Source organism: Siniperca chuatsi, linkage group LG21 (assembly GCF_020085105.1).
Source record: "Siniperca chuatsi isolate FFG_IHB_CAS linkage group LG21, ASM2008510v1, whole genome shotgun sequence".
NCBI classification, from domain to species: domain Eukaryota; kingdom Metazoa; phylum Chordata; class Actinopteri; order Centrarchiformes; family Sinipercidae; genus Siniperca; species Siniperca chuatsi.
In genome coordinates this window covers 15680856-15701870 of record NC_058062.1, presented here as the reverse complement: position 1 = coordinate 15701870, position 21015 = coordinate 15680856, and the positions used below count along the sequence as shown (strand labels likewise).

Genomic DNA, 21015 nt, shown 5'->3' with positions numbered 1-21015 from the left:
GTAACACATACACATCTGTAACACACAAAGTCATGCTGGTTCCAGTCCTGGTTGGAAAAAAAAACAAGCCCCCAAAATTTGAAAAGAATTCAGCACAGGCAAAACCTTTCATAGGAAGGAAGAGACAGTTTAGTGCAAAAACAACAACAAAAGATAAATAAATCAGGGTCTGACAAAAGAAGATTTAATAATGGGGGGCAGAGCGTAAGTGTGTAAACTGTATGTATGTATATATGTGTATGTGTGTGTGTGTGTGTGTGTGTGTATGTGTGTACACATTTGTATTCATGAATATGTTGTGTGCATATGACAACCAGAGCACTCACCGGGATATGAATCTAAATAAAATGGATGAGTGTGTTAGATGGAAACAGGGCAACCACAGTTAAAAACCTACATGCAGGTGGCAGGATGAGAGGAAGAGAAGAAGACAACAGGAGGAGACGAGAAAAGGAGCAGAAGGTCTGACTTTGCCTTGCTATGGTCCTTTTGAATTCAAGTTTGGCAGTCAACATTTCAGCAAAACATTTCCATGTTTTAGCCAGAAATATTGTCATGATTGCTTTTAATATATAAATTTACCTACAAAAATGTAACCTCTGCCAAGTACCATACCAGTGGTAGTATGTATTTGTCAATATGGCCTTAAAAAACTCTCTTTAACATGGATTCGAGAAACCACAGCAATAAATCTTCGAGCAACAAGTCAGACCTTTGAGAATATGATCTTTTCAAACAAATGGGGATGAGGAACAGAGAAAATGGGGGAAATAGAAAGAGAGTGGAAAGGTGAGAATGCTGCTCACTTGGTTGTCGCCTGGGAGGCGGGGCATGGAAGCTGCCCTGCCATGGCCTTCCATTGGTGGAAAGTGCTCAGTATCCGAGTAACCATCCTGCCCCATCTCTCTCATCTCTACCGTCTGCAAACAGAGCAGGAGAGCAGGAGATGGTGTGACGGCTGCCATGAAAACTGATAGGGAGTAGGGGGATAGGTGGGAAAGTTTGTTATCCAAAGAAAGCAGAGAACTGAGGGTCTCAGAGAGGTAGAAGTAGTCAGTGGGAGAATTTGGTGAGTGTGTTTGTGAAGAGGGACTTTGCCTTTTTTTCTCTTTGTTGTTCTTGTTTTAAATTGTGCGATGAATGAAAAACAAAGGAATCGGGTGTTTGGGTCTTACACGGATAATATCGTGAGTATACTCCAAATAAAATCTAATTTTGTGTTTGCAAATGTTGCTGTCAAAAATGGAGCTGCAAGCAAATGCAAAGAATCTTTGTTTGATGGCATCTAAGCCAGATGGAGTCACAGCAGGAATGGACTTGAGGGGAAACCCATATGCAGCCCCAAGGACATGGAAAAAACACAAGTGATCAGATGATGGCCAGGTGCAGGCGCTGATACATTGTAGGCAGTAAATGAGGTTGTGAAAAAATTACAACTTCGGCTGGCTAGTTTGCACACACTGCAGTTCAAATCTAAATCCAGCATGTTTTTTTGGTCACAAACATGCACATTTTCTTGTACAAATATGCCAAATTCCATTTTGTTTGAAGAATACCTTGAGAAGTGGAGCTTTGGCTTGGTCTTATCTTGCTTAGCCACACCTCTGTTTAAATTTGTAAAATCAGCTATTGTTGTTTGCATTTTATATTTTGATTTGCCTCGTATCTAGCTATCATCATTCAAACTAGTTTGAATGAAGCAGACAGCCACTCTGTTCTATCCAAATACTGAGTTGATATGGAGAAGTGGCTATGTTACAGGGGCTGACTGATACAGAGACCTGTCAGTCCCTCCAGGGGGTCTACAAGCAGAGAGGTTTAACAGCATGATGACAGAGACATGAACCACTCTGAAGACAGAGGATAGACTCTGAATGAAATGTGGAAACGTACAGTGAAGTAAAAAATTTTGTAAGATAAACTGTGTGAGGAGACAGGTTTGAGAGATGAAACTAATCAAAGAAAGGTTAATGTCATGTCAATGCTAACTGAAGAATTGAGGTGAGAGAGGTTGCAGGAAATGAAAATGACCTACTGACTAGAAATAACAAGGCAGTAAAGATGGGACAGTATGAGCTCTGAACTTCTCTATTTAGTGCCAAAGTAGCTTCAGATTATACAGCACATGCAGTATTTAAGAAGAATGTTGTTTATTTTCACAACTACTGACAAGAACACCCTAAACCATAAGTTTGAAATAATACTGATGATACTGATTGGACTGGAATGGTGTGTAAAAACATGAAACCAGAGGCAAGTCAATGCCCTGATCAACAAAAGTTTGCCTTATTTCTACTTTAACCTCAGTTAAAATGTAGGTGAACACAAACCTGAAGTCCGTATGCCTTCAGGAGTTATGAATAAGAGGGACACTGCTTTCAGTGGAGATGGAATTGCAATCTGTAACTGCATGACAATCATAGTTCATTTTACCATTTAAGTGTTCTCAATGGTTCTTTGGGAGTTCATTTGGTAGCAATGGCATGAAAGTAGAAACAAATGTTGAATGGATCATGTGTTTGAATACTTGTTCACACAAACTTGGTGTGCGACAAAGATGCATTTTATTTGTATAGTGTGTGTGTGCTGTTAGGTGTGTGGTCCTGGGTGCGTGCATGTATGAGCTTTCTACCTGAGAGTTGGTCATGCTTCCCAGGCCATCCTCAGGGTGTGCCTCAGGGCTCCAGCTGCCGACCTTCTGGGACATCTCCTGAGCACGAGCTGTCACCCATGAATGGCTTTCCGGGACCCCCCCCTCCACCGGCCTGTGACACACAGGCACACGGTCAGAGACACATCTTCCTCAACTGGTCTGCTTTCAACAAACCACCTCCTGTAAAGTAAAACATGCCAACAACATCCAACTCACAGGCCGTTGTCAGTCTCTGTTGTCTCAGGTGGAGGGAGGGAGTTGTTAAGTCCCGGACCCCCATCCTGGGTGGGGGAAGGTGGCTCCACGCGCTGAAACAGTAATGGCGTTCGATTCTGTGTGAGATATACAACATGGCCGTCGCCAGCTATCAGGCAGACTGACAGGGAAATGGAGGGAAAGGGGGCAGAGCAGGGGAACAGAACAGAACAGAACAAAGGGGATGCAGAGAGAGGTCTGTCGGCTGAAGCGAGACGAGGAAAAAGAAGTAATGGAAGAGGAATGGGGGCTCTTAAGCAACTGATGCTCAGCAGCTAGCAGGAAAAAGAGATGGATGGTGGATTCAGAGTGCATTCTGGGACCTGGTACCTTATAAAACACTCTGACCATTAGAGTGCTTTATAAGGTCCAATAACAAAGTCGAATTCACCCACTCAGTCTGGAGCTCAGGGTAGGATCAAAAGGGAATGATCAGTAATCATTCTGGGTTTCATCTGATGATCAGTTGTCATCTGATGATAGAAGAAGAAAACATGTTTCTACAGCAGTGGAATTGGAATTGATAAAGAAGGGAGCCATGAAAGAGGGGCTTCGTTCAAAGGAGGACATCATGGCAGATAAACACATAAACACTGCAACAATCCTGTGAAGCGGAACATACAGCAGGTGAAATGCATGATGGGACAAATGCTACATTCGTTTTAATTCATTTATTAGTTACTCGCTTAAGAAGTTTCAACAGGACTACCTAATAACCACCTTTCACAATTTCAAAGTGGTCATTAACCTGTTAACACATGCAAGTCAGATGGTGAAAAAAAGGTCAAATGTTATCTTTCACATTCAAAAATTCCTATTTTTGAGTACTTTTTTTGTTCCCTCTACCGTTATTCAAATCCAAACTGTGGCAAACCTTGTGGCAAACTTGTCTATTTGTGCAAGCACTAAATACAATGTCAAGTAGTACATGTAAAGCATACTTAACACTTTCAGATTGCACTAATGACATTTTTGGATCATAAAACACCCCAGCGCCCCAGTCAAGACATGGAGCAGCCTACAATGTGGAAGGTGAACTGGGGAGAGGAGATGTACAGTATGTGTTGGGGGAAAGAAGTGGATTAAGTAAAACAATGGGTCGAGTGTGGAGCGTTGCATGTGGCCAGACGACTGTGAAGGAAGGAGGAGGAAAAAAGGTACATAAGAAAGCAAAAAGAGGGTGAAGGAGGTTTGCTGATGTTTGAGAGACATTCTAAGTATCTTAACACGTGCAATGAAAAATCAGGTTGATGAGGATCCTCAGATGCATGCAACTCTCCGAATGTTTATAGTCCAAGCTGGCTGCATAAACCTGTTAAGGACCATTCAATTTCCGTTCTGACAAGATATCATCTTATGATCTCAATCGATCGCTAAGATGAAATACAGCAGAATTAATGTGTAGGGTGGTCAGCTCTGTCATTGAAAGCGTTCTCTCTTTTAACATGGGACAGCGTGAACAGTAGAGTATGGTGCAGCAATATCATAATGCAAATCTAACAGTTAATCTAACCAGTTTGCAAGCATGGGTGATGAAGAGAGTGAGGAGGTACAGTATCTTTACAAGCAGTTGACAGGAAAGGACAGGAAAGAATCAAGCTCAGCAAAAGGATCCATTATGAGGGCTCCCATCATGTTGAGCCACGGGCACCTTAGGGGCTGTGACAACACTTCTCAGGCATATAAACTGCTAAATAACCACAACACGATGGTATAAATCATCTACTAAATTAGCATTTTAAATTTTGTAAAAAGTATACTTCTTCTTGTGAATTTTGTTTGCATTTTTTCTGCAGAATGACAATGCTACAATTACTGTAAAAGCAAGAAGTTACAAACGTTGCCCAGCAGATGGCAGCACTGTTTTTGCTGTTAGAGAAGGAGCGTTACATATAGAAGATAGGAGATTGTATTAGATTGTTATGTTATTGTGTTTACCCCTTGTATGCCCTTTTTAGGTGACTGAATGAGCACTGCTCCCTGGATCTGGACAGAGGTTGTCACAGCCCAGGCTTATATGAATGGGACTACAGCCCTGCAGCCTTGATTTCAGTACGTCAGTCTGCCTTTAACTTTAAAGGGTTGGATGCAGGTAGAGTGTTATTCTCCTTGAGACAGCACCAGTACCTGCTCATCACGAAGAGCCTGCGAGCGCTTGATCTTGCTCTGCCGGTAGTATTCCATGATCATCATGGCAGCGTAGATTTTTCCCACTGTCAGGTCTGTTGCTGCTGAGAGAATGACAAGTTACCCTGCAAGATTAGACCTTTTGGTATGGACCCTGAGCGCGAGGAATGGTAGAAAGGGGTGAGGCATGCACACAAACAGAGAAACACACTTGGACTCTCACACACACATGAACATCGAGCAAATAGTCTTTTCACAGAGAGATTTTTTTTTAAATTAACTGTATCTTTTTATAAACTAAAAAATCTTTAATTTAACTCTATATAGCATTTATATATGTCACAGGTAAAATCTTGTAATCAAAGCATCTCATTGTGATATAGATAAAACAAAATTCAGCCGCTCCAGGAAGCTGCAATCATGTGATCGCAAGAATCAACACAAATTCAACCAAGTCAAAAAATACATGAAATAAAATCTGTGATATTTGATTGAGACTGTTAATGACTTTTTTACTTGGTTGCAAATGTGATGCTAATACACTTCCTAGCTCCTAGCTATTTTGATAGCAAATCACATGCATTTCACAAACTACAGCAACTACTGTATTATGCCACTAGTGAGTTAGCACCTGTGCATTTGTTCTCAGTGTAATTATACTAAAAATATACAGTATTTTCTATCAAGCACAGCCAGCCATCTAGTGTACGCAGCTGACTCCCTGAAGTGAAAAGACGTCTATAGAGAGTTGATCTATAGTGAGGCACCCTCTGATCTCAGGCATAGAGAGGTGGAGAAGTGTTGGGGTCTGGGACTGGTGGGTCTATTCTGGTGAGTGTGGTTCCTGTAGCTGAAAGAAAGGACAGGAGTTAGGATATTGTGTGTGTGTGTGTGTGTGTGTGTGTAGGTGTTTTGCATCTACCATGCAGCCTGTGTCAGTGCTTCTGTTTGTTTTTCTTCATGTTCACATTGTTATGTCTTCACAGATTTGAGGTATGTGGGTGTGGATGTGCGGGGTTAATGTGCCAGCTGTATCAGAGGGTGCAGCAGTGAGAGAGACTGGCTGAGATAAGCGGTCCTCAGGTGGCGTGAAGAGAAACAACATTGGAGCACTGGGCGGCACAGGGTGGCTGCATCCAAGCCACATTGCTGCGCCTGCACCCACACTCTGCAACTTACACTTGTGTGGTGTAACCAGCAAATCTAGAGTCTTCTGGGAGAGGTTGGGCCAGATCGCCATCATCTCTTTCCTCAGCTCTGCGTCCATCTGGTGCTTGTCAATACCACCTAAGCAGGTTCAACACACACACACACACACACATGCGCACACATACAGATACATATGCACATATAGACACACGGACATCCATGCCCAAGTATATGGACACACATTAATTCAGACACATCAACATGCACAAACAGATATGTACAAAAAATGTACTCATACACACAAGCACACACAAATCATTCATACCCATTCAGATTGATACAAAAAGGTATAAGAGAGGACATACAAACATGAAAACAAAGACAAACAGAGGACATGTATTTTTATTAGTAAGGTAATGATAATAGATATGATCAAATCATAACTGCACTGAAAAGTGCACACAGGCAACTTGGTTTTTAAGATGAAGTGACAGAACCTCGATTCCACAGGATCTCAACCTTCAGCCTCACACACAAATTAGCAACACAATACACACATGATCTATTGCCTTAGAAAGCACATTATACTTAAGCTACAGTAGGAGAAGCATCAGGAAGAGCTGAAGGTTTCTGGGTTCAGACAGCACTAGCACTACGGGGGAAATAAGAAAAAGGAGAAGAAAGCATGTGAAAATTGGAGCAAAGGAGGTAAAAGGGATTCCAAACCTTCCGTACCCTTGGCGATCTTGATGTCCAGTGCGGTGCGGATCAAGGCCATGAGAGTGGAGTTGAAGTGGACCGTGTTGTCATCGGCCACTGGCAGATCCATACGGAGCAGTCTCTGTGGGAGAGCCAATCAGGGTGAGCAGTGAGGAAATCAGGAAGTAAGTGGGGTGGCACGTTTGTGGAACCTCCAGGTGACAAGGGGGAGGGGCATTGAGTTGGGGGCAGGAAGGGAAGGGGGAGCGGAGAAGGGAGAGGGGAGGGGTTTTGGAAAAAGGAGGTTGAAGGAGCTGTGCATAGCATGCTCTGACTCTGTCCGTCTGCCTGTAACAAATGGCTCAGACTCAGCTACAGTGTCAAAATAGGCATACTTTATTTTCAGTGCTGTGCTGACAACAAATTCACATGTAGGGATTCACACATTTTAATCTTGTGATATGAAAGAACCTGTGAGTGCAAGGGTATTAAATGAAGACATTTTTTCACATTCATCCCTCGACTTATATGTTAATTTATTTAATTACCATAATGTTATCTATGTATGTTTTTTGACATCCAATTGACCTCACAGGTTGGTTAAACTGGCAGTCTTGAGCCTTTGATGAAAAGACAGGAGGACAGGCTGAGTAGCACCTACTTCTATCCAGAGCTCCCCCTAGGGGTTTGGAGGTTCACAGTGAACACAACAGAGACCAGATGATAAACCAATAAACCAAAAACAACCAAGGGATCAATCTAAGGAAGGGGAACACTTTGGTTTTCGTTTATTGGTTTGATCCTTTGTAGGTCTTGTTGTTTTTTAATTGAAACAGACAATACAAAGACACACACCAACTCACAGATGACAGAGTGACGTTCGTGTGTGTTTTGGTGACAGAAGTCGGCGACAACCCAGACATGCAGCATTCCATGCCTTCCCTTACATCCCGAATAATAATCTCCTTTAATCCATTCATCAAAACTTTTCCCCCAAACCCTTCTTGCACATCCCATCCCCATGCGGCATGCGATGCACACGCAATATGCCTCACAGGACAAGCAGCTGCGCAGCCGTACACAGAAAGCATCCTCTGCTGGCGACATTAAAATGAGTTTGTGGGTTGTTTTAACGTGACTGTTATTGGAAGGAATAAGAACATTTGTTGACGATGGGGCTAGGCTGAAATGATAGAGCAACTAGCTTTATCGCTAATTATCTGATGTCTAATGTGTGAAAAATGGGCACAGACTTAGAGGGTTAATAGGTGAGAGAGAGCAGCATTCTGTGGAAAAACAAATTAGAAAAAAATTAAAAATGGCCACGATGGAAGTGTTGTTTTGGTGCTGAGGTCCTAAATGATTGTCCAGGTGAACATAATCCAGGTTTATGTAGGAAATATGAGGTGAAAAGAAACATTTCTTCTGCCAGAAAATAGATATAATAAGGGTTGAAAGGAAAAGCTTGCGGGAAAGAGAGATGATAGAGAAATAAAGATCTATAGTTTAATAGGTTATGAGCTGCAGCATGTAAATAGAAAAAGTGATCAAAAACAATGCAAAGAAAAGAAAAAAAAGAACCACAAATGGTTGGCTGTGTCTGTAAGAAAGCGGTCCTGCCTGAAGACTCTGCTGTCTCTTTTCAGGACAGAGAAGATAGAGGGCTGAAAGTAGTGGAGCTAGATATGTCATTGTTCTGTGGAGTGGTTGGAAGGTCAAAGGAAAGGTTTGGATTTCTCTCATTGGCAAGGTGTTTAGGGAAAGTGGTAGGGGGGGTAAGGCATAAACAGAGAGATGGCAATCTTCTGGAAAATTGTTCCAGCAATGATTATCAAGGGGAAGATTATTTAGATGTCAGGGATGTTTTCCCAAAACCATGCATGAAAGCATGTTAGGTTGTTGGGCAGAGGGAATGAGGGTCTATCTTGTAGTTCAGGGAGGAGGCTTTTAGGAAAAATAATTGAGGGTAAAACCAAAAGGATGAGGAGAGAAAGAGAGCATCTAATGTAAGGCTGGGGTTAAAAATAAAAACATGATTCACTGAGAAAGAGACAGCGTTGCACAAACCTGGGTCAAATAATACATTTTACTCCACACAGGTGGTAATCTTAGGTTTTTCTTATTAGTGTAATCAAATGGAGATAGACTGATGGAGATTTCTTTATAGGACAATTATCTTACACTGTAAAGGTAAATAGCCTATGAAAATGAGTTCGGACTGACAACCTCTTTGACACATTATAAATTGCACTCATATTTAAGCCCCATCCATATGGAAATAAATAGCATAAAATGCCAAGACTATTTGCCCCAGGTCTGCTGGAGAAGGAGAAGGGAGATGGATAAAGCAATGGTTAGCAATGGAGTGATCTCCTGTGCCTACAGGCTGTTTGGCCAGCTGCCCCCTGAGGTTCACAGTGATCTGCCAATGATGTTTCATGAAACTGTCACGTTGCTCACAAGAGGTGTTAGAGGAACATGTGGTCACATAAAGGTAATTTTTTTGTTATCATACTGCATATTTATATTCTGATAACAATTTGTGTAAGATTAATTGTGTCTGTGCTGATTATATGACAGACAGGGGTCTGCGCATGGGGTTGGTGGTGGTGGTTATCGGCCATGTAGATAGCAGGTGTGGGAGTGTATATGTGTGGGGAGGGGGAGCAATATGCAGAGATGAGGGGGGCTGGAAACAGAATAGAACTGCATTGACGACAGAACCAAAGGACACAGAGAAGATTGGACTTGCAGATAAAAGAGGGCTGCTTGGGGGCTTGGAGCTACTACATGAAGGGTGACAGAAAAATAACTGCTTCTGTATGGCAACCAAAGGCTCTCTGAGGGAAACGCGTCACTGACACAAGCCCTTCTGCTCTCTCTACCATTAGAAATAACAGATAATATCTATGTGTAGGTTGTTACGACTTAATTTTGTGTGTGTTTGTGTGTGTGTGTGTGTGTGTGTGTGTGTGTGTGCCCCATTCACAGGACGGAACGAGTCAGAGGACGTAAGTCTAGCGGACCTTCCAAGCCCTGTTGCACACGCATGTTTCTGTGTAAGAGTGTGGGTATTTAGCAGTGTCTACATATGTGAAATGTTTGTCTAGTTAATTCATCTTTAATGTTTTTTGTACTTTTGACGTTTAAATAATTGCATACATGTATATACTTACTACCAACACTTTACCTGAAGGATAATATCACACTATTGATTATAATGTGCATGGCTTTTGCATGTTTGTGTAAGTGAGGTTGTCTGTTCATCGTACATGGTGCAAACGAGCTGAGAGGGTCCCTCTTCTCGTCCCCTCCTGTGGATACATCCCCCCGCCTAACCCTAACTGTCTTGCTACCTCCACCCACCAATCCCACACCACCACACAACGCCACAACACCAACCAGCCCACCCCCACTTTTCACGAAAAGAAACAGAAACAGAACCAAAAAACAACGACACTAAAGTTTACACCACGTTGAGCGGTTAAATCCCTGGCCCCTCCCTCCTGGACCCCCCAAAAAACCCAGACACCCTTGGAAACTCGGGTGAAGATGGGGTCCTTTCTGACCTTGTAGGCCACCCGTGCTGGACACCTCTTCCCGAGGCCTAGTGGAGGACACATGTGCCTCAGCATGTCATACATTTCCCTGCAACTGATCCTGCCACTGCATCATCAGCCAGTGCCACCACCCCGTTAACAAAAGCACAAAAAAGGGAGAGATGGAGATATTGAGAGAGGGAGAGAGAGAAGAGGGGAGAAAGTGGGAGAAAAAATATGTAGTGAGAGAGAGATTGAGGAGACGATTGATTAGAGGATAGAGGTGAAAAGAGAGAAGAAATTAAGAGAGAGAAAGAGAGAAAAAGACCAAAACAAAGTAAAAGAACAAAACAACAGAAAGACAAGGTTATTGGGCTGACTTGGAGAGACTGTGGCCGTGTGGCTTCTCTATGAGCTACAGTTCTCTCTATAACAATCTGTCATGTCAAAAAAAGAGGGAGTAAATGACAGAGGCAAGGGAGACAACAGGAGGAAGATTAGGATTGGAATTTGAGAAGTAAATGCTCTAGTATCATAAGACAATTCTGTGCAAGCATGACAAAGGAATATATGTGTGTGTGTGTGTGTGTGTGTGTGTGTGATTGTGTGTGTTTTCACAAACGAGCAGGGCAGAGCTTGACAGCAGGCACCAAGCTGCTCCTGCTCGGACGAGGAGAGAGGGGAGGAAGAGGAAGGGTTGTCAATGCAGTTTCTGTCTTTACCCAAACCCCCAAAAACCAAGAACAATGCAACACTACAGTGGGCAACCGTAGCTTGCTACATTATAGCCATGGCTCCACAGCAAGCAAAAGAAAAGAATATTCAGATAAAAAAAAGGAAAAAAATATATTTTACAATGTGGTAAAACTTCTTAATGTGGATTTTTTTTCCCATTTCACTGTGTCAAGTGCATTTCACATGCTTCTCTGGGTGTCTGCATTGTCCCGCACATTCTCGTAGCAGTTCAGAATGCAAGTCGATAATGGTGGAAAAGAAGTTGTAAAATTGAAATGAAAACGAAAAAAAATAAAATAAAGCGGCATTCACTCCATTCCTGGATGCTGTGGCTAGCAAATGTGGTTGAGAGATTTTGTTTGAATGGAAGTCAAACCTTGCAGGCCACCCTATGGGGGCATTTCTTGCCTAAGCCGAGAGGCGGGTCGATAACTCGTAATAAACTGTACATGTCCTTATAATGAATGCGCCCGCTGCAAGAAGAATACAGGGGAGTTAAGAAACACACGCGTACACGCAGGAAGGAAAACACACACACACACACACACACACACACACATCCAGACAGAAGAGAGAACATTGGGAGGAAGAGCACAAGATTGACAAGTACATAGTATCTGAACATACTTTACAATATGTTTACTGTAAATAACAGACCCTGTAGACACATCTACACCTGAATGCACATATGCAAACTCTACACACATTCTACGCACTTCACTGCGTGTCACACATTGTTAAATGTGGTCCTTAGCACTGCCAATACAGTTTGACTTTTCCAAAAAGTTTTTCTTTATTCTGTTGTTAGTTCGGCTGTTAGTTTGACAGCCCTTTCCTTCCTCTTTCCAGTCCAACCCCTAACTGGATGTGTGCACAATGTAATTAAGAAACTGCAAACAGAGTAGAAAAGCATGTGCTTGGTAAACAGCTAACTGCTTAATAGCTGCTTGTGATGTTTGGATCCCCTCCCACTTAAACATATGTTCACTGTCAGCCATGAATCTTTGTTCCCTGTCTTCTTTTTTCTGTGCAGTGGTGTCCATGTCATAGTCAGTAAGGTGGGGTTGAAAAAAGCATGTTAGTTTCAAGAAAGGGAATTGTCTCACAATATGCAGCAAAGGTAACTGGTTATATTTGCTGCATATTGTGAAAACTCCTGATTTTATACATTTCTAAAAAATGATACATTGATTTCTAAGCAAACCATAGAGTTCAGCCTTTGATAACCTGCAATCACATATTTAAATTTTTTAACTTTTATCACCATTTTCTCCCTAATTTCAATCTTTTATCTATGTTTCCTGTAAATTTGATCATGCCTTCCATTCTCTTACTTCTTCTCCCTTTCCTTTTCTTTCCCACTTTCCCTGTTTAGAGCAGTCTATGTGCAGTCTACAAGACAGCAAGAGGGCAACACACAGGCACTGGAATACAGATACCGTAGCATGTCTACAATAGACATTTAGACTACAGAGTTGGACAGGGGAGCTTTGTTTGGAATGTAGACGTTGCCACATTAAGTTTTTTTTTAGCAGTATGCAGATTCCAGAAGAGAGAAAAGGTTTGGGATGGGATGGGAGGTATTTCAGGACAGTACAGAAAAGAGGAGGAAGAGGAGGAGGAGGGAGGGGTTGTACGGTGTGAGAGAGATAACCAGATGCCTGATGAGGTTATACTCAGATCCGTTACAGCCCCCTTGCAGCTCTTTTTCGCTGGAAAATTCTGCTCTATTAACCAGTTGACACTCGTGCTTTATTAATTTTTTGTCTATTTCCATACTATTTGAAACACCTTGCGCTGATGTTTTACACAACAATAACAATAATAATAATAATAATAATAATAATAAAACACATTTACAGCATTGTTGAAAAGTTTCTGATTTCATTGCTTGGGTGTGAACAAGCATATTAAAACAAGCACAAGGAATATACAGGTCTTAAGTAATGTCTGTGTTTTTATGTGGACTAATGGTGCAAACACAACCAGAAATGTGATACGTTTATGGATATAACTTTTGTTTTCACTTTATCATTAGGTCATCACAAAAGGTATATCATGTCAGTGTGAAGGCCTGCCAAATTACCGTTGTGTGTATGTATGTGTATGTGCACCTGAGTGTGTGCACATTACCACTCACCAGGCAGCAGGATCATACTCGGCCCATATCCTGACATACTCATCCAGGTGGTGAGGTCCCAGTATGGATGAATCTCTAGTCAGGTACTCAAAGTTGTCCATGATGACGGCTACAAACAGATTCAGCATCTACACACGTGCACACATGAACACGTACATGAACCAAGCTGTAACTAAGAGCTGCAGAACAACCTGAGACACTCAAGAAGGGCATATCTGGTCAGTTCTTTGTTTAGATTAAATTCAAAATGACTTGGGATTCGGAATACCTTGCTAGAGGATTTTACTATATATATATATATATATATATATATATATATATATATATATACGCACACACAGTGTATATTTTCTATCAGATTTGATGCATGGGCATGTTTCCACATGTATGCAAAATATGATCCATATTTGATATGTTTTATCCTTTTTGAATGGTACTGGATCATAAAATAGGGACAGGGTACAGATGAGGGTGTTGGATTATGTAGTATGTACTCACCAAGAATGAACAGAAGAAGATGAAGGAGACAAAGTAGAGGTAGGCAAACTGGCTGCCACACTCTGGGTCTTTATTCCCTGACAGGGGGTCACACACCTTACCCCCCAGACACGACAGCATGATCTCGTGCCATGCCTCTCCTGTTGCACTCCTAAAACACACAAAAACTAGAATATAAAGTCTGCCAAAACTGTAACATGTTTCAGATGGTTATTCAAAACTCCTAGAATTTGTTTAGAAGATAACAATGGTTTGCAAATAAAGCAAATAAACACTGAATATATACAGATTCACATGCACACACGTTCACACACAAGCACCTGAAAAGAAGCATGAGAGCTTGTACGAAAGTCCTGAAGTTGTTGTGCTGGTTGATGGCACTGTCTCCTTCTTCTTCTTCAATAGCAATATTCCCAAACAGCTGTTGAATACAATCATAATGTTAACACTGCACTGAAAACCAAACTATAGTTGCTCATCAGTGACCTTTCTGGCCTTTAACATTCTAAAACCTTTACTGCACACATGCCATAGCCACCACTTCCATAATCATCCTCCTCCTCCTGTTATGCACCAAATCCTTAGGACCATTATCGTCATCCTCGTTCTCCTTCTCCTCCTCCTCCTCCTCCTCCTCCTCCTCCTCCTCCTCCTCCTCATCATCATCATTATCCTATAAAATATATTTAATGTTTCCCAAAAGCACTATAGCAATTTTTAGGTTGAGGCTCTCACCCACCTGCATCCCAATGATGGCGTAAATGAAGAACAGCATGGCAATGAGGAGGCAGACATAAGGCAGCGCCTGAAGAGAGACACATTAATCGTTTGGTATTAAGTTATGAGTGCACTGTGCGTGTTATATGAGACTGCACCTAGGCATCATCTATGTATACATACACAATATTGGATATGTGTATTTCTTTAAAATCTACAAATATGAATGCATATTATTTCTGTTATGCTGTATATATGAGTGTAAACCTTGAATGACTGAACGAAGGTCCAGAGCAAGATGCGGATGGTTTCTCCCTGTCTCAGCAGCTTGATGAGACGAGCTGCCCTGAACAGCCTCAGGAAACTTAGGTTGATGAAATTATTCTACAGCACAGCCACAACATAAGGAAGAAAAAGGGAATAATAGAGAAAGGTGAAGGGGAGGGGGGGATAGAAGGATTTGGGGTTGGAATAAAGGGAAAGAGTAGTTAGTTGTAGAGCAAAGGGTGCAAACAATTTTCCTTAGACAACCAAAATGTAAAAAATGAGAGAAAAAACAGTCAAACTCAAACTGAGGGAGATTCAAACTCAATACAAATAAAAGAATCAGGAGCCAAACAAGTCAAAGCAAACCAAACTCAAATCAGCAAGGCTCCAACAAGCTTTTCATATCCATTAAGTTAGGCAAAACCAAACAACACAAGGGAAAGGAAGTCATCCAAATCAAACTAGTTTCATCCAATTGGGTTACATAGTAGTAATTGTGGTAGGAATGGTGAAGTAGTTAAAGTGCAGGGATGTCAGGACGTTTCCTTGGAAAGACAACCAAATGCACTAATTCTCTCAAGGCAAAATATGCAGTACTTTAAAATGAAGCAAGCCCACAGCATGCAGATGTGCACTAATATGAGGTAAACCAGTAAAGCAAATGGCAGCTGATGCACCATCCAATAGGATTGACTGCCAAAGTCATGTGACATTCTGTAGTGATGTCACAGCCAAATAAGTGCACAAGGGTGGTTGAAGGACCAACTAAGGTCATTATATCCTTAGTGAATTTCATATATTTTCCATCTTATCAGTGTTATTGTGTGCCTTACAAACTGTGTTTTAAAGATGAGCTGAGACATCTATGTGGCAATTAAAATTGATTTTGAATATAAAGCGTATTCATTTTTATTTTTTTATTTCAAAAAATTACAAATTATCATCAATTTATGTTATATTTAAATTGGTAAAGCAGAGTTCTTCAACCATGTACGACAGTAAAGAACAAAAGATTGCAGCTGAAGTGCAATTGAAATGAGTGTTCAAAAGGGACTGGCAGCAGGCACATGCATGTTCCATCTACAATACAGCATGTATTACATTGCTCTGTGTGTGTGTGTGTGTGTGTGTGTGTGTGTGTGTGTGTGTGTGTGTGTGTGTGTGAAAATAAAGGGTTCCTGCCAAAGACATGCAAGGGGCAGCATGCATCACTTGTTCTCTCTGCCAGGGGCAAAGCTTTGGATTCACTCTGTCGTTATTGGAAACACTCTCCCAGTCACTGTCACATGTGTGGGTGTGAATGTGTCTATGTATGTGCATACAATGAATGGCTAATCGCAACGGATAGTTGTAGCAATCTATTCCAGTTTATACAAACCAATCCTTAACGAACTTCACTAGTTCTCAGTATAGGATGTACAGTGTGGGTAGGATTTACGGCTGAATAAAATATGTGAATTGATACAGTGACTGGTTGAGTAAACTTGGCAACAAATGAAAATTTTACAAATTTAGAGCTCACTCAGTCAGAGTTGAGGATTGTGGGTGGTGGGGGTCAAGCAAAACATGCACATTTCAGAGCTATAACATTGGCTGGGATGCAGTTAAAACAGATGCAGTAAAATAAGATCTCCAAAAAATTACAAACCATCTACATGTGGATGTTGCAGACATATGGTTTATAGCGGCAAATTTTTGGATTTTTGGTTGGTTCGAAGAACAACCAGAGAGATTGACCAAGCCGGTTGTCATGGGTGGACACAGAGGATTCATAGTGCATTTTGATTGGACGGAATCGCAGGAAGTAGTAGGTGTTGGGGGGAGAAGGGGGTGGGGCGAAGTAGATTACAGTAGATCATCGTTAAGTTTGTGGACGATTTAAAGAAAGCATGTAAAAAGATAAAAACAAGAAAGAAATCAACAGTCATTACAGAGACAAGTTAGCACAGCAGCATGTTTCTGTTTGCAGATTTTGTACATCCATATATGTAGCAGGGATACCAAGGATCAAGACAGCATTGGATTGTTGGAAAAATGTATGGATTCTAAATAAATAAACATGACTGTATACCAACATAAAGACCAACCAGTCAGTGAAATATTTACTAGAATTTGACAGGAGCATCAATTTAAGCCTTGAGAGGGCTTGAATCATTGGTATCCCTTGCTTCCTCAGACAGAACAGGTAGGTAAAGTGTGTAGGTCACAATGCTTGATAATGACTGTGCAGCTCTTGAATATGGTCTAGCAAAAACTGTACAAATTTGACTTTGTGTATACCTTTTTGAACTGCTTTGGATCAAGAGGTTTGATACATCTCTTAAATACATTTTATGTGTTCCATTCCTACCAGGTCTACATGTAATCCTGCAGGAGTTCAATACTTTAAGGCAACTCTTAAAGTGTGTTCAGACAGAACCTGCAAATCCACCGAAGCTGGCTGGAGATCGCAGCAGAACAGATGCTTGAATTTGTCCATCATACGGCTTCAACAGAAGCGAGTGGGAAACAGAGCGAATATTCATATATTCCGTAGGATGGAAGTGACTTTGTATGCAATCGCGCTGCATCTAAAAATCGCCTCATGTTCTGTGTGAACAAACCTTTAGAATAATAAACAAAAAAAAAAGTTTTAAAAATGACACTGTGTTGTGTTGGTGTGGTAATAGGTAAAGCAACCTCAGGCAGCCATATCGGACATCTAATTTTGGGAAAGAACAGTTGAAACAAACTTAAAACTCTATTTAAACTAGTCTTGTTTTTACATGATGATGGGTGTCACTACATTACATAACAATATATCTTACCAAGCTAGATAATGTGGTCAGATAATATGTAAATGTGTCATGTTGTTGTTTTGCAAGCTCACCAGACTACCTGGACATCTTACCATCACTGGCTCAAAGCAATTTAGTGCACTGTGTAGCAATAATGTAACTCTGGACACAGAATCTAGTTAATCAGACCACTCACGTTTTGCTATCATGTTAAAGAATGGACCCATAACTTTTATCTTTCAGATATTTCTTTTCTAGTCCAGTTGTTTTAATTGTTTGTGCACAGTTAAATGTCCAATGGACCTTCAAGACTTCAGCTGCAGTTACTAACAGATGTCTGATGCAACTGCAAAGCCTCTATTGGCCACCTGAGATGCAATCTGATAATTTGATTGGCTATTTGGTTGCTTGCAGAAGGTGTTAGGCTCACTAGAGAGCACCAGCATGCTTCCTGCCTTGCTGTCAGTAACTCAATGCTGGCTAGCTGGAGTCTGGTCTCTCCTCATCCCACCAACTGGGACAATTATATAAGACTTTCAAGAGATGTTCGTGCATGACTGAGCAACCCAAGACTCACCACTGGCCTCTAACTCATGCTCTCCCCTAACTCCTTGTCTTGTCTACTGTATGTTTTTTAGACAATGTAACAGATGTACAAGTCCATAGACACATGCTGAAGCTCACCTAACAAATAGAAATCCTTGCTCAACAAACATACACTAAACAAACATTGCTAATACATTAGCATGTCTGTATGTTTACACTTTTGACTCCTCGTTACAGATCTCTCAAACATACACACAAATGCCTCAGATCCTGCTACTTACCCCAAGCTCAGTAACCAGGATGTCAGTAATGCTGCCCAGAACTGTCACACAGTCAAAAATATTCCAGGCATCTTTGAAATAATTCTGTGAACAAAAAAAGAGAAGAAAGATAATAGAAAGAGGGAAGAGAAGGATAAAGAAGACAGAGGGAGGATGAGGTGGAAATAGGGAAGGTGAGAGGGTGATGAGGTGACGTGAAGAAAGTGAGAGTAAAATGTAGAAGAACATGGATGTGGAAGGGATAGAAAGGAAAAGACAGATAAAATATTAACAGAGAAATGGACGATGCAAGGAGATGCAGCATAGACAGACACACATTGAAATAACAAGAAAAAGGATATGGCAGGATTTGAAGTAATATTAAAATGAAAAAGAAAAAGTGTAAAATGCAGAAAGAGAATGAGAGGCAAAGAGTGAGACAATGAGAGAAAGAAAGAGCAAGACAGAGAGAGAATAAAAGTCAGACAGAAAGAGAAAGAGAACAAGAACGTGAAAAAAAGACATGCTAGTGTCTGACAGGAACAGGAAAGAAATTAGACAAATGGACCATCAGTGACGGCATGCTGGATGGATTCCAGCAGACAAGCTAGGGACAACTTGTACTGCATCAGAACACTACACCAGCCATCAAACATCGCATACAATATATCGCTGTACATCATAAACCAAATCAACACAAAGTCACACTGAATTTCTTCTGCTTTCATAAAAAGGGTATCACATCCCTCTCTTATATGTAATTAATTAACTCCATCCATACATCTGCACAAACACATGTATCCACAGATAATACTTTTTTTTTTAAAGTTCCGCTTTAAAAGTAAAGTGACTCAAAGAGAAAGAGGGATAGTGAGGAACAAACGCTGATGAGTGAGGTCTGCTTCTCTAGCTCTCCTACATATTGCCTGTAGCCAAACTGTGCATTAGACAGTGGAGGGAAAGGAAGAGAACACGGGAGGCGGCTATTAAAATAAACCACCTTGACAAACACACACACACACACACACACAGACGTCTCTGAGGCCCGGTGTTATTTGTGTGTATGATTGTGCATGTTCAGTGTGTGTTTGAGTGCACTCTCCCAGATTCAAATCCTATCCTGCTTAATCTCCACCCTCTCTGTAATCTTTGCTTCTCTTTTTACCGCCTATCTGTCATTCACTCTCGTTCTTCTAATTACTGTATTACCATTCCCCCTCTGTCCAGTATCTCCTCCCAACATTCATCCCTCCCTCCCATTCCTCTGCAGCTCAGTTGACTGCACACTTTACTGCTGACTTCTGGCAGTTTCCTATTTCTTTGCATCTTTGCTTTTTACCTAGCCTGGCATCATCAGACTAATTCCCAAATGCATATTAATCTGGAAGCTCTCAGTTCATTTTCGATTTCCAAGGGGCATTATCAACGGGCGCAGACTAAAATGCCTCTGGACGCAATTGGAAAGACCTACAATAAATCAGAGCAACAAAACGTGCTGAGCAACACATGCAAGTTGGGCCGGTGCTTGGTCCGTTTTCAAGCAGGAAAGAAATTGTAGCCTGGTCACAAACTTTCTCAAATTACAGCTAAACAGTACACTAAAATATGTTTCTGCAAACATTTGAGGCGGGAAATAGGCAATACAGTAACAGAATCTTGATTCATATTTGATTGATCTGAGTTTCATGAGCCTGGTGCCTTGCACTGTATCAACCAATCAGAGCAGCAAAACGTGTGACTTCAAATCTGGACCAATAAACCCTCCTCTGTCAGTCATCGTATCAAACCCGTTCCAAATTAGATAAACCACTGTGATTGGCCCAACTGAACGGGGACAGGGCTGTGGTGAAAACCTCCAAACAGAGCGTCATTTGATTCACTGAAACTATTGTTTTCTACATTTTAGTCACTTTTAGCACATTGTTTTGGTTATCAGGCATGCAGGCATATTGAGTCTTACTGTTCTCACCACAAATTGCTTAGTGTAGCTTTAAGCACTTTTTCTTAAGATTATTATAATTACCCAAAAACACAAAATAGAACAGTTTTCCTGGGATATAATGTAAGAGTGGATTTTAGGAAGGGTACAGTGGATCTACACTGAATTTTAGGTGTTGCTGTCATCAGTTGTTGGCCAAGTGCTAATTTTTGTCCTAAATAAAATGTTAAAAAAATTTCTGGAGTGTTTTTCCTGTTAAGTTTGTGAGCTGAGTGAATTTCAACTTTTGGCTCTGCATTTTGTCTGTCAGAAGACGTATTTATTGTCTCACTTTTGTACACTGCCTGGTAACCATTAATAATCATATGGATACAGCAATGCCATGTAATAACAATAACTGATAACAATAACACTTACCAGTACTCCAAAGGCGATGATCTTGAGTACACACTCCATGGAGAAGAGGGAGGTAAACACTATGTTCAGGTTGACTAATACAGCTTCATAGGTGTCAGAAGCTCCATCATACTATAAGCAAACACACACAGAGGCAGCACAAACATTCCCACCAACAAACCAGAGTACAAATACAAGAGAATGGATTGCCATATACACAGATAAGTGTGCATTATGTAGACACACACACACACACACACACACACACACACACACACACACCGCCAGGGACAGAAAAGAGGGGGAGTATAAAGACAT

At 41.2% G+C, this 21015-nt stretch overlaps 1 protein-coding gene across 35 annotated transcripts in view; it reads right to left on the bottom strand.

Annotated features, from left to right (window-relative positions):
- cacna1aa (calcium channel, voltage-dependent, P/Q type, alpha 1A subunit, a) overlaps nt 1-21015 on the bottom strand; it is an 80308-nt gene that overhangs the window by 6402 nt on the left and 52891 nt on the right. For 9 of the 35 annotated variants that reach the window (XM_044180495.1, XM_044180464.1, XM_044180486.1 and 6 more), the window contains 15 exons: nt 20719-20829; nt 18384-18467; nt 16428-16430; nt 14780-14896; nt 14535-14600; nt 14116-14216; nt 13796-13946; nt 13298-13425; nt 11534-11630; nt 6911-7025; nt 6215-6322; nt 5036-5139; nt 2870-2985; nt 2633-2765; nt 807-920 (listed from right to left, as the gene is read on the bottom strand). In XM_044180495.1, coding sequence (XP_044036430.1) covers nt 807-920; nt 2633-2765; nt 2870-2985; nt 5036-5139; nt 6215-6322; nt 6911-7025; nt 11534-11630; nt 13298-13425; nt 13796-13946; nt 14116-14216; nt 14535-14600; nt 14780-14896; nt 16428-16430; nt 18384-18467; nt 20719-20829 — 1548 coding nt within the window. Of the gene's footprint in view, nt 1-806; nt 921-2632; nt 2766-2869; nt 2986-5035; nt 5140-6214; nt 6323-6910; nt 7026-10452; nt 10550-11533; nt 11631-13297; nt 13426-13795; nt 13947-14115; nt 14217-14534; nt 14601-14779; nt 14897-16427; nt 16431-18383; nt 18468-20718; nt 20830-21015 lie in introns of all 35 variants that reach the window. The other 26 variants (XM_044180470.1, XM_044180496.1, XM_044180489.1 and 23 more) reach the window with 16 other exon arrangements.